Source organism: Copidosoma floridanum, unplaced genomic scaffold, assembly GCF_036245765.1.
Source record: "Copidosoma floridanum isolate Cflo_tuat_1 unplaced genomic scaffold, Cflo_Japanese_pri ptg000028l, whole genome shotgun sequence".
Classification (NCBI taxonomy): Eukaryota; Metazoa; Arthropoda; class Insecta; order Hymenoptera; family Encyrtidae; genus Copidosoma; species Copidosoma floridanum.
The window spans coordinates 1,117,037-1,135,296 of record NW_028321905.1 but is presented as its reverse complement, the minus strand read 5'-3'; the positions used below and the strand labels follow the sequence as shown (position 1 = coordinate 1,135,296).

The 18,260-nt window shown below is 31.7% G+C and overlaps 1 protein-coding gene across 2 annotated transcripts in view; it reads left to right on the top strand.

The window, feature by feature from the left end:
- The window catches only part of cic (Putative transcription factor capicua), a 1,044,991-nt gene that overhangs the window by 107,396 nt on the left and 919,335 nt on the right, over positions 1 to 18,260 (top strand). For both annotated transcript variants that reach the window (XM_089595817.1, XM_089595818.1), the window contains one exon: positions 1,235 to 1,808. In XM_089595817.1, coding sequence (XP_089451943.1) covers positions 1,235 to 1,808 — 574 coding nt within the window. The remainder of the gene's footprint in view (positions 1 to 1,234; positions 1,809 to 18,260) is intronic.

Here is an 18,260-nt window from a genome sequence, read left to right as displayed (position 1 = left end):
AGTTCTTGTTTTTGAAAGGGTTTTTTATACAAATGTATAACTCCTACTGTTTTGGAAAATATAAGTAAGAAACTATTAGTTTTTATAAGCATTTATGATTGCGCAGTTTTATGAGTGTGTGTGTGTGCTCTTCTCTTTCTGTGTGTGTGCTCGCGCGTTTGTGCATATTTCCAGTAATATTGGAAGTTATTATTCGATGATTACGCTTAGCTTTATCCTAATTATAGTATAAATCAATTAAATTTTATGCGTATGTAACCATAACCTAAGAATGTATTGGTGCCCATGACACACAATGGATTGTTATGATTTAGAATTTGTTTGAACGTTTATTTGTAATGTTTCTTTGAAAACAAATATAAGAATCACCTAAACATACTGTTTTAACGTATTTTATAGTTAAATAAGAATAACTACTCTACATTAGAGAAAAAATTTTATTTACTCTACAATTTAAAAAACCATCATTTTGAATACAAACATATTCTAGAAAAACTATAGTTGTCAAGAGCTACCAACGATAGAAGCGTATGCCGTCTTCAACAACGAGGCTGGAATCAGCTTTCAATGTTGCTTAAGATATGCGTCACGCATGGCGTATCATACGAGAACTAAGTTATAGTTACTTTCTGAATTTTATAAGAACCACTAAATGCCTTTGAAATACAGTTTACTATAGGTGCTTTGTAGGTACACACTTATTCGTAGGTCTGTTTGTTGTATTTTTTAATGGGCTGTTTGAGTAGTAATTAATTATTTAAATATAAGATGGACGTATAATAGATTTGTAGCAACAACATACCTGATTTTGTGATAAACATCTCAACAGCTTAGAACCTGGATATCTTTTAAAAGGATTTGAATGTGAGCCTCACTTTACCTACATTGAAAATAAATGTTTAAGTATTATGTATGCACAAAATAAGGAATACACAATTAACTCATGTTCAAGAAAATTGATGATAGCATTTGGAATAATATGTTTCGAAAGAGTGAGTGCCAATACAGAAAAACGTGTGTGTTAAAATATGCATCTCATTTGGATACTCGTAAACTTCAATTTCGTCATTTTGTGATACCATCAAATTATGTTAGTCGATACTTCTAAATGTTCCATAAGTCCAATAAAATGTCCATATATGACAAAGTAACTTCTACCTTGAAAGTTCTCCGTTCTTTAAAATAAGTTTAAAGCTTGATACACATTCAAATTTAATAAATTTTTATGTTTCAGTTATCTGGAAGAGCTGTACCTGTTCAGAAAAATGAATTTAATTATTCTGGAAAAGATGCCTCTAACGGCAGACTAAATTTTTCTCAGTCGATAACTTCTTCAACACCTACAATAACAATAGTTAATTTGTGTGAATGGAAAGGGCATAGAGTTTTAGCTCGTTATAATAATCTTTATTATCAAGGAGTTATAAATCATATAACTGATGAAAGCTTGTTTATCAAATTGGACTCAGAATCTGAGCTGTTAAGAGTCAATGATGTTCTTAATAGTAGGAAATTTGATGTTGTCAGCGATGCAAGTCCACCTCAAAAACAGATTGAAATTGATGCCAGTGTTTGTTTTCGCCGTCCTGATGCCACAAATAGTAATCAGGATAAAATTGTCAACGCGTTTTTCGTTGGGAAAATTTCTAAAATATTGTATAAACCTACTAGATTTATTGTTGAAGAATTATGTAGTAAAATGACCCATATTGTAAGAAGAGCCAACATTCGACTTCTTCGACCACCTTGGTGGGATGAGCTTGAGGAGGGATTTGAAGAAATCGATTGTCCATGTTTTGATGAAAATGGTAACTAAATACGTCATTCTATTGATTTCATTTCATTTATTTTTTACTCCACCTCTTTTTGGAAGGCTCCTGTTACATACGCTACAAATGATACTATAACAAAAAAAGTTACAGTAAGATATTTTCAAGTGTATTCTAATAAACATTCCTTACTAATATGTACTTATATACAGTCAAAAAAGTAAAGAAATCAGAAGAATGAATAAATTAAATCTAAGTTATCATGAAAGATGAAAATTAATATTTATAGAAACACGGTCAATATTAATAGAATGACATTGATTTCGAATAACTTAATCAAATTTAGTGTAATGGCTTTAATATAGTATTTAATACATGTCAGGTTCAGATCCTAGCATAAAAAGTATTATAGGTAATGTGTGGGTAGTAATAACCAAAAATTCTGGAGGGACAGTCTTAAAACATGTAAATAAATGTGACCACAAAACTAAGTTGACAATAATCAAAGAAATAAAGAAGAATCTAATAACTATATGATGAATTGTCTCTGTATGACATTAATTGGGCAGACTAACGCCGGTATTACAACAAATTGGTATAGTAAACTAATGTACCTAAATAGTTATCTAAATTTTTATTTTCATATTACAAAAAACTGGTATAGTTAACATTTTAGACGATGAAAAGGTGAAGTTGTAACATTGCACCTATAATGAAACGTATTTAAATTATGTTAGTAAAGTATCAAAAGCAAACAACTGTCCAAGTAAGCTTCCAAAAAAGTATGTAAAAAAAGGAATCAATGTTTTTTAAAATAAAAATCGCGTTTAAAAAATACCTTTTAGTAATTAAAAAAAAAGTTATGATAATTTTGTAGTTCAGGAATTTTTTAAACAATGTAAATACGTTTAAAATTTATCACAAAAAATACGAGGTAATAATTATTCAAATCACTAAACTACTCTAAAACTATTGATAATAATGATGAAAATATAATGAACAAATTCAAAAAATCCAACGTAGCTCATAAAACAACATGCCAGCGCGATAAATGCTATGTAGGACAATCAGTTTGGATATTAGAAAAGTGAAAAATAAACATTGCTATTATAAATTTCAATATTAAGACACCTCAGCATCATATAACCATGTCTCTAGCAGTAACCTCACATTAAAGTTTGATAAAAAGTTCAATAAAATATTTGATCAGAAATGTCACTTTTATAAGCGATTAAATAATAAAATGGTTTTTTTTGAAAATATTGTACCGTTAACAAAATAAATGATACACAAAATTATACGTCTTTTTCCAAAAATTATGTATTCGCAAATTAAAAAACTCACATCTATTTCAAAAAGTTCTATAAATTTTGGCCTTATAACCTTTAACTTAATATTTAAGTATGTGATAGTACACTTCAAAAAAAAAAAAAATAGAATTTACCTATAGTTAACTTTAAAACAACGTCCAATGGTGGTACTCTTGTAAATTTACAGTACCGCCATTGGACGTTGTTTTATATTTTTTACCAACTGTCATTGGACGTCTTATTTTACTTTCTATAGTTTAATAACATACAGCCAATTCGTACATGAAATAAAAATCAATTTGGTCTTAGTTACAACTTAAATGCTTACAGTTTAACTGTAAGAAATCAACAACATTCTCGACGGTCTCCTAATTTTCTAACTAAGTAGGTGTTAAGAAAGTGACGAACGCTCAAGATTTTTGTATAATGTAAGTATTTTTCAGTTTATCAATATTTAATACATTTTAACTTTTTTTCCGTCCATATATTGTAAAAAAATATTACACTACACCTTACTGTATGTATGACTTTCCATTAATATTTACTTAGCTCTCATACTTTATATCTGTGACTCCTATTCTTTTTCTTTTCCAAATAAGTTTAGTTTTTTATTAGTTTCATTGTTTCATTTTTTTTTTCAATGTTTACTTCTCGTGGAATATGGTCAAACTACATTTTTTGTTCTATTCTTTTATTTTTTATCTAGTTAAATCCTTCTTGATTTTCTACTACGTAATCTCTGTTACCTCTCTGCTGCCAATATACATTAACCATCCTTCTCCATTTGTTCATTTACTATTATTTCTTTTATCAGTTTTCTTACTCCTTCATTTATTGTTTTATATTTTCTGGTCTTTCCTTTTTTTCTCTTAATATTCATTTTGTTAATCCGTCCACTTTTTCCCCCTATGTTTGCATTCGAATCTTTTGATAATATTACGCTACTGTTATTTTGTAATTTTTCTTACTTGTTTCTATAAGGATTCCCCCTTCTGCTCTACCTTTTTTATATTTTCTCAATGTTGAGACGAAATTTCACTAAAAATCTGATAACTTACTTCATAGATCTGATCAATTGTCTTTTTCTACCCACGTTTCCACTATAACTGTAAAGTCACTTAAGGAGGTTTGGTAGTGTTAGTAAGGGGAAATCTTATAGAGGTAAAAGGAAGAGTGAACGTTGCGCAACGTTGTTAATTTTTTTAGCTGCTAACACGTTGTCGTCTACTATTGACACATTACTTATTTGTTGTGTTTTTGACTCTTATGAATTATTATAATTAATAAATTGACAATTCAAACCAAGACTGTAAAAAATAATTTATTTGTCAAATGTAAATAAATGTACTTGTGTTCACGAGGGAAGGGGTTTTATGCTGCTCCCAATCCAGTTCAGTCGTGTAGAGGTGGAAGTGGTTTACGGCGGAAAATAAATGTAACGCAAATGTGCAATAAAAATATATACAATATATTTACAGTGCTTAAGTTATGAAAATGTGCTCAAGTGAAGGCAAGCAGAGAGAAGCTTTCTCTGCCGCCGCGGCGCGCTAACTAACATACTATGCTCGCAGAGCAATATTTATAGAGACAAAAGTTAAAGTAGAAATTCTAGTACATTGATAAATAAAGGTACAAGAGTAAAGGTAAAACGGTCTCTTGGGCATTGCAAATGTACGCGATGATAAAGGCGTATGATCGGAAAATTACTTCAACTTTAATATAAGAATAACGAACGTGACGCAATTTGAATTTAGAAAAGGTTTGTCGGCAAATATTCAGGTACAAAACTGAACATACCGCCCGCCATACTACGGTTCGGGGTAAACGGAGTATTAACAATTAGCACTGCACTTATGTAAAACAAACTTAAAGTCTGTATTTTGAAAATGTCAATAATGTAATGGACCGGAATGCGTCCAGCCGAATATGGTGTGCTGGGCCATGGGTGTCCCAGGTAGTCCGATGCGTAAGCCCTCTTGAAGAACTCGTGGAAGCACATCAGCTCCTAGCAGCAACTCGATTCCCGTCAGATCGGCTCGAAAGTCGTCTGCAAGCTCCAAACCCTGTATATACTTCCAGTCGCCTGGAAGCTTGAAGTTTCCTGACCTGTAGCTGGATATAAGCGAGAGCACTAGAGCTTCGCACGTGAGCTTCCCCTCGCTAACCATGGAGGCGAGAGTAAGGTAAGTTTTTCCATGAACTCGCGGAGTCTTGATGCCACCGATGCCAATGACCTCCATGCTGGCCTCTTCATATTCCTGGCGAAGTTTACTTAGCAGGCTCTTTGCAACAAAGGATCGCTGAGAGCAGTTGTCGAGCATGGCACGAGCGATGAGTGTGCGTCCGTCCGGGCCTTGAATTCGGACGAGCGCAGTAGGCAACAGCGTAGTGTTTGAAGAGTCTGGCGATGCCATCCAATGACAGGATACGCGACTCCCTTTCGTGAGTGTAGCAGGCCATGCAGAAAATGCAAGATGCGCTGTAGTGGCAGGATTCTCGTGCAGCAGCGTATGGTGATGCCCGTTGCAAGTTAGGCATCGTTTGCTTGATTTGCAGCTTGCGAGTTTGTGAGCACCAAGGCAATTATAGCACATGTTCTTGGCCTCAACAAACTGTTTGCGTTCATGTGGCGATTTTGCTTTGAAATCGGCACAGCGTAGTATGAAATGCTCACCTTGGCAAAAGCGGCATTTCTCCGTAAAGGCGGCATATGCGTGCGAAGTAGAAGACGCCGTCTTGTCCTTCTTCCGTGTTGCCTTCTCTGTAGAAGACGCGACGATCTCGAGCATTGAGATGCGTTGTTCAATAAAACGCACGAGCGTTTCAAGTGCAGGAGGCTCGTGGGTACTGCTGAGCGATGACTCCCATTCTTGGAAAGTTCGAGCGTCGAGTTTCCGAGCTGTAACAGCGACCACCAAGTCATCCCACTGGTCCGTCGGACGCTTAAGCTGTTTAAGTGCAGCCAAGGCATTTACAGTGCCACTGAGCAATGCCTTGAGTTCGAGAGGCGATTCGTTGCTTACAGCCGGCGCGGCTAGCAAATCGCGAGTTAGCGCGGCAACCAAGCGCCGCTTGTTTGCATAATGATCCTTCAACCTTTTCCATGCAGCCTCGAAGTTGGCGTCGATTACCTGGATCGTCCTCAACAATTCAGCCGCCTCGCCTTGCACATGCGTCTTGAGGTGCTGAAGCTTCTCGACGTTGGAAAGTCGAGAATCGTTGACTATGATCGCAGAGAACAGATCCTTAAACTCGAGCCAGTCGTTGAAATGTCCGGAAAATGTGGGCACAGCAATGGACGGCAGGTTGCGAGAGTTAGCTGGTGGAACAGGAGCTGGGTCTGATGCGGGCGATGCAGGAAGTTTTCCGAGCTGTTCAGCCAAATTAGCTGCCGAATCGAGGTGAGCTTCTTCGGCGATTTCGTAGCTGTTTTCATTGAAATAGCCGATGTCCTTAGTATCGTCTGGAGCAATGTTGAGAATCCTGAGATGAGTGTCCTTGAAGTCATCCCAGTTTATTCGTAGTTGCTGTATACAGCTCTCGATGATTGCACGAGTGAACTTATCCTTGCCGCGCTTCTTGAGGTTTTCGTAAGCATTGCTGATGCTTTTGTACAACTCCTGTTGACGCTTAAATAAAATTTTGAGTTCCTTGACGTCTGCCATGAAGCAGTCGATGTCGCGATGAAGCGCTTGATAATAGGGCTGAGTGTTGGCAGCTTACGACCGCCCGCCTTGGCAAATTCAAGCACGGAGAGCATGCACACACTCTGATTCCTTGAATGACTCACTACTGCAGCTTTACCTACACGGCATCAAATGGTCAAGGCAAAATTCAAGGCTTCACTGAGCACTAGAACACATCCACTCCTGCACTGACCGTCGGTCCCTGGAACCACGCTCTGCTACCAAAAATGTTCACGAGGGAAGGGGTTTTATGCTGCTCCCAATCCAGTTCAGTCGTGTAGAGGTGGAAGTGGTTTACGGCGGAAAATAAATGTAACGCAAATGTGCAATAAAAATATATACAATATATTTACAGTGCTTAAGTTATGAAAATGTGCTCAAGTGAAGGCAAGCGGAGAGAAGCTTTCTCTGCCGCCGCGGCGCGCTAACTAACATACTATGCTCGCAGAGCAATATTTATAGAGACAAAAGTTAAAGTAAAAATTCTAGTACATTGATAAATAAAGGTACAAGAGTAAAGGTAAAACGGTCTCTTTAGCATTGCAAATGTACGCGGTGATAAAGGCGTATGATCGGAAAATTACTTCAACTTTAATATAAGAATAACGAACGTGACGCAATTTGAATTTAGAAAAGGTTTGTCGGCAAATATTCAGGTACAAAACTGAACAACTTGTTTAAATTGTGTGATTGAAATGGAAGTAAATAAAAAAAAACATTCCAATAACTATGGATGCTGCTGGTGACGGAAGAATTCGTTTTAATGGAAAGTTTTTTAAAATGTGAAAGTAGATAAACACTGACGAAGCAAAATGATAAGAGACAAGTGAAAAAAAGCTCAACATCTAGAAAATCCTCGGTGAAAATGAAAAAAGTTAACAATCCTGTTAATCGCAAAAGAGTTGGTGTGATCAATTTCATTGAAAAGAAAAAATTTTTTGAAATGAATGTAATTATAAACTTCATTTAACTTTAATTATTGAGTAATGTGTTCAATAATAAAAATCTATTTTTATGTAAAATTTAATATTCAATAATACGTTTTCAAGTACCAAAAAAGTTGTTTTTGCTATGTGTACTATTTATTAAAAGAGTGTGCCAAACATAGCGTTGTTAAGGCGTATGCTGCAACCACATTTTTTACCGGCTTTTTAATTGAAATTTTTTGTGGGTCTTGCTCAAACTTCAACAAAATGTTCGTTTGAATAAAATTAATACGTAAAAAATAAGCAACTTCATTTAGCCATTTTTTTAAAATTTGAAATCAAAATCATTTCTGCATAAGCTTACATATTAAAATGTCGGTTTTTTATGTAAATATATCTTACAAACAGTGTAGTAAATTCATTTTAAATTTAAGTTGTAGTATAATGTTAATATACTGAAATTTATAAAACTTTTATCACAAAATGTCATCACAGTCGAACCTCCTTAAAAACCTTCATATTTCACTGCCTTTATTGAAAACTCTTGTAATATTCTAGACACACATTATTACATTCTTGGTATTCTTTCTCCCATTTTACAATTTTCTCGTACTATTTATTTTTGTGCTTTAATTATTTTTTTTTTTTTAAATTCTTCTTTTCATCTATTATGCTTGAATTATTTGTTAGTTGTTATTATTTGTTAGTATTAAACGTCAATGCTTTTTTCTATATTTTTTTTGATTTATTAGGAATGAATCTTGTATTTCTCTAATTTTTTGACAACTCTAATCTTTTCTGTCTTCTTGGGCTTTTTCTCTTGTAACCACTGTTGCCGCTCTGCTATCCCTTTTTTTTATTTTAATTTTTTTATAATTCCTATATGTTTATCACGCATTTTGTGTGCCCTGTTCAATCTTTATTCTAGTTCTTGGATTTTCAGTTCTATTCGTGGCTAACATTCGTGAATTTTACTGCAATTTGGATCCTTAATCCTGTATTATTATTAGTTACGTTTGCTTCATTTATTAATGTTTGTTTTTTATGTCATTTTGACGTTTGTGCTCTTCAAAGTTTTAGAAACTACTGATAAATTGTTTTTTTTCACTTGTTACTGCATCTTATTGTTATTAACTGTTTTTTTTTTTTTTTTTGCTCACAATGTAAATTATTGGGGTTTATCGAGATAATTCTGACTAAGCGCCATACAAATTATTATTAAATTATTTTATACCTGCACGTGCGTGCGCGTGCGTGTGTGTGTGCATAGTGCGTCTTTTTGCAGCAAGCTACTGATGCCAACTTTGCATGTTTTTAAGGTACAAACCCGTAACGCTGTGGAATCATGTAGTCATCAAGTTTACAAATAAATATTTATAAAGCGCCTTTTAGTAACATGGTTGCACATTACTTTTACAAAATCACTAGTTACGTCTACGTGACGTTGCACTTATTTGCTTAGCAGTAAAATCAATTCATCTAACAATACTGAGAAACAGTTTGATGTGGATTACAAATGTATATTAGCTTGACAATTAATTTCTATATGAAACAGTTCTGCAAAGTAGTTAGGCTATGCATTGGTGATCCTTGCCCATCTAATAATTAATTTTTTAAAATTAACTTCTATAATTAACAGTTAAATCATTTACCAACTCGTATTTACTGACCCTATGTTAAATTTACTATTCAACACTACTGGTTCTCAGTAGGGTTACTTTACTAGTCCTAATTAAAAATAACATTAGTCAAATTAACGGAAAAAGACTGAATTTTTCCTTATTTTCCGTATGTTTCTTATTTTTTGCACTCGCTGCGTATTTATTCTTGTAGATATCATTAATTTTTAATTCGTGAAAATTTCAAATACTGCCCTTGCTTAAAATGGCAAGTATGTGTAAGCCTCCTAAAAAAAACATGTTTTTATTGGTTAAAACATTTTTCATAGACACACATGTATATAGTTATAAAAAATTAAACAAGTCAAATATAAAGTTCTGAATGTAAGACATGTAATATAATGTTTTTATCTGGAAACATGTAATATATTTCAGATAATGAAAGAACAAATAAACCTTAAAAAAAAATGATACGATTGTTTTGTGTGTGTGTGTACAGAAATAGTATCATAATGCATGTTCTTTTCTCAATATGATTGTCCGCATAATTTCACAATGTTACTAGTATATACGTTACAAGCAACAATTGTTAATGTATATACATACATTAATGTGTTGATTTTTAAAAAAAATATTTAATACGATCAATCTGATTTGAAATAGTGATGGAGAATTTTTGTTTCATCTTAGTTAAATAATTAAATAATCTTAAAAATGACATACAATATTTACATATGCGTGTGTAGTTGTTGATAAAAGTTTTGAGGGCCCCACTAAGGTTCCTGAAAATAATGGGTGAGCTGTTTAGGGACGAAAGGGAGATGTACCGTAGAAGATTTTGTTCTTATTTCTTAAAAATCGTAAATCTCGTGATAAAAAGCAAGTATTGACTTGATTCTCTTTTTTATTTTATTAATAAGGTAGTTTTGCATAAAGAAAAAATATAGTTGAGAACGTTTTATTGTTATAAACAATAATTATATTGGCGCAAACATAAAAAATAATTTTGTGAAAATAAAATAGCGGTTTAACGAATCATAGGACACGTATTATTATTTCAAAATTCAGTATATATTAGTTATTGGGGTTACTAATTACGTCAGAAGGTAGTGGACAAAACTTTTTTTCTATAAAATTTAATAAGAACTGATGTATGAGGAATTTTTTTCAGTTCACTGTTTAAGATGAAAAAATTATTTTTGAGAAATTTGATACAGCTAATTAAAGATGGTTGACGTAAAAAAGATTATTTTCTTCTAAATCTGATAAGAATCGTTATATATGGATATTTTTAATCACTGATTACGATTATAAGGTTATTTTTTAAATATTAAATATGGCTGATTGAAGATAAACTAGATTTTTTTTGTCTGGTGAGACTTGTGATATAAGGCTTAATAGAGTCGCTATTTATGAATAAAATATTTTCTAAGATACTTAATATGGCCGATCCAAGGTGATGCACAACATTTTTTGTCTTTAAAATTTCAAAAATTGCGTTGCACGGATTTTCAAGTGGCTGATTATAAATAAGAATTTAGTTTTAACGATTTTACAATGGCTCATGAAAAATAGTAGATACATTTTTTTGTATTTTTATTAAAAATTTAATGCAAACTGTACTAAAGCTCTCTCTAGGATGCTGATTATGAATCATTGACTAGTCTTGAAGATTTTACACTTGTTTAACCAATAAAAAAATTTGTCACAAACATATATATTTTGGTGCATAACTTTCAAATTTCGAGAATAGCATAAAAAAGTCTGTATATTTTTTCTGTTTACATGAGATACTTGATATAAACAAGTGTCATTTTACGTTATGCATCAGAAAAAATATTTTAAAAAGTATAATTAGTTTGTAGATTTTTGAGGGATTGGTTATTTTTTAACGATAGTAAATAAAGCTTGTAAAAAAGTTGAATAATTTATATTTCTACTGTTACCTCCTAAAGTAAAATGGAAATCTTGCAATAAGTACTATTCTTTTAATTCAATGAAATCTTGTATTAATATAGTCTTAATACGAATTCTATATACCTATCACTGCAATATAATTATGGATTTTTAGCAATGGCTATTGAACTTCTCTATGATTCGATTCTCTGTGTACATTATTTTTCAATAATCTGTATGATTATACGAGGTCTGTCCGGAAAGTATAGGGCCCACTTCTACAACTTCACGCTGGCATTATTCTTCATCATCCGGTGCATGTAATTCTTTAAATTTATCCCCATTGGATTAAAATCACGGTTCCAGCAATGTTTCAACGTCTCAAAACAGTCTTGGAACTCACTTTTAAGGATGGCCTTGAGTTCTCTTGTCCCATTATTCTCAACCGTCGTTTTTTCATCAAATCGCTGTCCTTTCAGGATCATAACTATAAACCCATGACTCATCACCAGTAATAACTTTTTTAAGCAAAGTATAATCATTATTGACCGTTTCTAATTTGTCCTGTGTGATGTCTAAGTGGAGCTGTTTTTGCTTTGCGCTGAGCAATTTCGGTGTGAGCTTTGCACACACGCGTGTCATTTGTAAGTTTAAAGTTAAAATTTCCCAAATTATAATTTATAATACTCAAAGGTCTTCTTCTAGTTCCTGCACAGCCATATGATGATTTCAGTCATTTTTGACTATGATGAAATCTGTCAAACTCAAAAATAACTTTGTAAATAAAGACGTGCTGCGCATTAACTGTGCGTCCAAAAGGTATCAATGAGCAACTGCTGTGTTCGTAAGGCTTTAATATTTACGTTTACGCACCGCAGAGGTCGCTCGAACACTACGGCGTAGAGTTATAGAGGTAGGCCCGATACTTTCTGGACAGAATTCGTATATTCTAATTTTTCAAAGATGCATTTTATTTTGAAATTAAATTTTAGGTTCTTTTGTACCAATGTGTCTGAGTCAGCTCACGCAGGCCAGAAATCAGACATAACTTCTCTCTTGTTTTCTTATCGTCAGCAAGTTCGTAGCTTAATTTTGGCGTTATTTGGAATAGAATGAAATATAACTCTCAGCAAATCAAAATCGATCGGTCGAAGTATCGATAAACTACATAGTCTGTAGTATGTATATACATATATATAGTCTTATGACATCTTGAGTTGGGCATATTAGATTTTTTTAAATAACCATTTTATCATAATCAAAGACTCAATAATCTATCTTTAGCCGTTCTTGCTGAATTAAAAAAAATACAACTTTTTAATCTGCCATCTTATATCAGCTGTGATAAAATTTTTAAAACGATCTTTTCATCGTAATCAATGACTCAAAAACTCTTATATTTTAGTTCTCATCAAATTTTGAAAAAAATTTACCCCACCATTTTGGATCAGCCAAATTATAATTTTAGAGAAATACATTCTTATGTAATCAGCCGCCCAAAGAACTAAAATACGTTAAATTTGAAGATAATTGCGCTTTTACTGTAATTTCTTGAGCCGTTTTTGTTTTTTCACGAAATCGTTTTTCCTTTTTTTACCGAAATCCTAGTCACTTATAACAATAAGTTGTATTTTAATCAATTTTCCCTCATGACACACTTGTATTAATAAATATAAAAGTAACACACCCCGACAAAAAAAAAATTGCGATACTTTTTAAAAAACACATGTCTTTCGATGGATTTTAAGCCGCTGATTCCAAATTAGAAGTCAAAACAGCACCTTCCTTGATCGGTTTTTGAGATAACCTCAAAAAACCTAATTTTTGAGTATGTGATAGAAATATATGGTTTTTATTTGGATTTTGCACTGATGAATTAAAAAATAAAGTCACATTTTCAGAAATTAGTGAAGCCATCAAAAGTTCTCCTTCCACCTCTTCATATCAAGCTAGGTTTCATTAAACAATTCTTGAAAGCATTAGATAAAGAGGGACAATGTTTGCAGTATATGGCGTCTCAGTTACCCTAAGTGTCTGATGCAAAATTAAAGGAAGGAATATTTTATGGTCCTCAAATTCGGCAGCTATTGAATGACAGTACATTTGTGAATAAAATGATGGCTCGTAAGAAAAAAACATGGCTTGACTTTAAAAATTTGTTGAACAGTTCCTAGACAATGTGAAAAGTCCGGAATGGAAAAAAAATGAATCAAGAATGGTTAATAGTTTCAAAAAGCTGAATTGTTTAATGAGTTTGAAGTTACATTTCGATAACGATCTCAAGGACGATAAAATGAAAATATTATGGCAGATTACTATTGGACATTAAAAAGGGATGTGCCTGAGATAATAAGTGGAAATCGAAGAAAGCCACTACGAAGATCATTTGAATCCAAGAGAGCACGTTATGATAAGAAAAAATAATTGCTTTATTAAATAGCTGTGAGGTACCAACACTGATTCAAGCTAAGTAGTGGATTTATTGTGGCATTTAAAAAAATGCTTATCTTTAATTTGTTTTGAAATCTTGTACCAAATTTCTTACTCAATGTCTAACATAGCACTTTTATCAGTTCAGTGCCTTCAAAAACATTTTAAAACCATACTGTAATATTAAGAACTCAAGCACTTAAACATAAAATTTTTTGAGGTTATGTATACTAATAATCATAAAAAACGATACAATTTCTAAAACATTTAAATTTAGTGCCTCTAAATAATGAAAAAACATATGTCCAATGAGGTACACTTTTTTTTTTGGTGTAAGAATTTCAGGTTCCACGCCTCAAAATCTACGAGTATACAGTTCTCAAACAATTGCAAATAAGAGTTGATTTTTTTCTTTAAAAGTTATATTGCTAAGTAATTAGTATTTCTACAAATGTGATTTTATTTTTTAATTCAGCAGTACAAAATCCAAATTACAACCACGTATTTGCATCACATACTAAAAAATTAGGTTATTTGAGGTTATCTTAAAAACTGATCAAGGAAAGTGCTGTTTTGACTTTAAATTTGGAATCAGCTGTGTAAACTCCGTAGGAAGACATGCGTCTCTTTTTTTAAGTACCGAAATTTTTTTTGTGGGGCTGTGATAATCAAATTAATATCTACTTTCTGTTGCGAGATTTGCGGTTTTAAAAAAAAAGCAAAATACTTTATTGTCGGGCAATAGGAGGGAGTTTGTGGAGAGTTTAAAAAAATTATGCTAGCACAGTGAAGTGGAGGTATGTAGGAAAAGTAGAGTTCTGTGGGGGTTGTCGAAGACGGTGCATAGTGAAAAAAAAAGTTTTTTCTGCAAAATATCGTCCTTAACCACAAATTTGTACCGATCAAAACTTTTTCTTTAAATAGTTGTTAGATGATTTTTTCTTTAACGAGTCACTGCAACTTTTTCGATTAGTATGAGACATAACCTCAATAAAATCTAAAACGATCAAAATAGCACTTTTTTATGTGACGCTTTTGATAACAGGTACGTATAGTATGTTGTTTATAATCCGAACAACAAAAAAAAAGGCAAATCGTTAGTATCAACCTAAATATTGCGTACATCAACAGAATTTCAAAAGAAATTCCAATATTTTTTTTCGAAAAATTCGGCTTTGACCACTAATTTTAATTGATTTTAAATTTTTTTGTACTCGTGAGATAATTTTATTTATTGAGTGACATCAACCTCTTTGGTTCAGATGAAAAATAACGTCAAAAGAAAAGTAAAAAGATGAAAACACCATATTTTATGCGTTAAACTTTTCAAAATTAGTACGTAAATGTTTATTATTAGCTGAAAACCAAACAGAGCAAATCGTTAATATATACTCAAGAAACTTATTTTTCTGTCAACGTATCTAAAAAAAAAAAAAAAAAAAAAAATACAAATTTTTATGGAAAATTATCGGCCTTTTCGTTTGATAATTCCCCTCATTGAGTAATAGTAACTTTTTGGTTAAGATGAAAAATTACGTTAATAAAATTGTAAAAAGATAAGAATATCACATTTACTATCTAAAACTTTAGGAAATACGTACGTGTGATATGTTTATTATAAGCTCAACAACAAAAACGAAGCAAATCTTTATCATTTATCTCATCAACGAAATTGTCTGTCATCGTAAACAAAAAGGAAAAAAACTAATGTTTTTTAAAACGAAGTTCTTTATCTCGCGTACTGGGGGAGCTGGAATTTTAAAACCGACAGATTTCATGAAACGGAAGTGGCTTACCGGAAGTCACTTCCTCCTAAGCTTCCCCCTTACCTCGTCGCCCTCACTATCAATTCCCTGCACACTTCCCCTCACCCCACCATGTATCTTCCATATACTGTGCCGCGCTACTCTCCTACACACCTTTGCCCACCATTCCCGTTCACACTCCCAAGCAATTAATTTTCAAACGGATTTCAATTTTATTTTCCCACTATAATTTTTATTTAACTTAGAAATTTTTCCTTCTACAATACTTTAGAAAAAAAAAAAAAAAAAAAAACTTTCCAGTAAAGAGATTTAAACTATCGACCTCCTGCAAACGAGTCGGGTACCTTACCCACTCTGCTACGAGCGCTGCCGTCTATAGAAATTCGGTTTCTTGTACTTATCGTGTGGTTCGTAACTTATTTTTTATTTTCATATGCATTCACTGATAATACATTCAATTAATGATAAATTATTTATTTGTTTTCTAATTAATAAATTAAAAAAAAAAAAAACATTTCATTAGCACATATAGGGTTTTGTAGATTAAATCGAATAAGGCGCGTTATTACGCATTAAATATTTGTATTTTATACATTGGATGCATAAAATACCGACTGATTTTTTTTAGACCTGATCTTTTTTGGCATTAAAATGATGCTAATAGTTACTGTTATAAATAAATTATTTTATTAATAAATGAATTATTAAAATAAACATATACAATAGAGTTGCAGAACGTTCCAATGGTTTTGAAGGGCGCTTATTGCAGATTCGACAAACAAATTATGTTACAATGTCACGTTACTGTAGAAATATAAAAATGAAAAAAAAAAGAAGATTAAATAGAAAAAAAAATGGAATAAAGAAAATACAAAAAAATAAGGAAAAAAAAAAATGAAATTGAATATGAAAAACATCGAAATGGAATATAATAAAAAAGAAATGAAGAAAAAATGAAGGAAATTGAATGAAAAAAAGTTATAAAGTTAAATATGAAAAATCAACGAAATGAAGTATGAAAGAAACAAGAAATAAAAAAAATAAAGGAAATTGAATGAAAAAAAGTCATGAAATGAAGTATGACAAAACAACGAAATAAAATGTTGAAAAAACAAGAAATGAAAAAAAAATAAAGGAAATTAAATGAAAAAAAAGTTATGGAATTAAATATGAAAAAATATAAATGAAATTAATTATGACAAAACCACAAAATAAAATATGAAAAAAAATAAAACAAGAAATTAAAACAAAAAATAAAATAAATGAAAAAAAAAAGTTATGAAATTAAATTTGAAAAAATAATGGTATGAAATATGAAATAAAATACAACAAGAAATGAAAAAAAATAAAATGAAATAAAAATTAAAAGAAACAAACCAGGGGGTATAAATGGGTCATGGGACGCACGGTAAGAATGAAGTACTTTAAACATCAGATAAGTTTAAAGAGTATCATAAGGAGGTCTCGCGACCCCCTCGTTACCTGAGAAATTGTGTGTCTTTATACTCATCTTATGTTTAAAGAAATTCGTTCTTACCGTGAGTCCCATGACCCATTTATACCCCCAGGTTTACTTCTTTTATTTTTTTTTTAAATAAGACTCTGTTAATGTAAGATGTATATTTGGAGCTCGTAACTAAATTTTAACGCATGCGCAATAGCAAGAGGACGAGACGCCGTGACGCTGCATTTCAGCGTCTAATACCTATAGTTTTTTCCTTCTCGCGCGGTCAGTCTGTCGATACGCACTCCCTGCTTTTCGTATTTCTTTATTTGATTTGATCTTGCGTTATTTCAGTTCAGCTTACGATTGTATCTTTGATTGTAAAGACTAAAGATGGCATATACTCAAAATAGTGAGAATAAACGTGTTCGTATTTTATAATAAAAATGATAGTGTTGTACATTTTATTGCCCGATCACATACCCATACATCCATACTGCTAATAGTTAACCACAATTGTAAACAGATTTTCAACTGTTTGTTCTTTAGATGCTTTTACATACTTATTTGATAGTTTTTTAAAACAATTTAATGTAATTTTTCCATTTTTAGAAGGAATAACTTAAAAAAATAGTTTTCAATGTTAAGACTTTAACAATCTCTGTAATCATTTAAGATCAAGCATGTATGATATATTTATTACACTTTTTTGTCGTAAAAATAATTGCAAAAATTATGGTTCAATTGATTTTATTTGTATGTTTGTCAACTTATTTAAAGAAAAGAAAACTATTTTTATTTTAGAAAAAATTCGGCCATTATTACAATTTTTAAAAATGCTTCAATTTCCTTTCTAATTATAGTTGCATACAAATTTTTCCTGTATATTCCTTCTACACTTTTTTTCTTTCACCATCTTTACGAATATAACATATTGTCAATTATGTATCAGAGTTCTTATATAATGTTGCAATTGCATTATTTCAAATACTTTTTGATTCTTATTATTACAAATACAAACAGATGTTTAAGGACGTTCATTACAGTTATAGGGGAAATATAGAGTGTGCAGGCATTTGTGTTGCATGCGTTTGTATACTTATAGATAGGCATCTGACGCTATTTTTTATTTAATTACAGAAATAACTTGTTGATCCCTCTGAAAATTAAATATTATACCATCCTTACGGTATTGCGCCATGAAAAAAAAAATTGGACGATCATTTTTTCATAAATTCCATTTTTAAGTGACTCTTCCATAAGGTGACGTGTGAAATTGAAGTTTTTTTTACATTCAATATCTAAAAAACGGTGTTGTGAAGCAGTTTTCAATTTCATACGTGACTTTACAACATCATAACGAACATCCTGTTGAAATTTTAGGAAGATTCTACCCAAATTGCTTTGTATAATG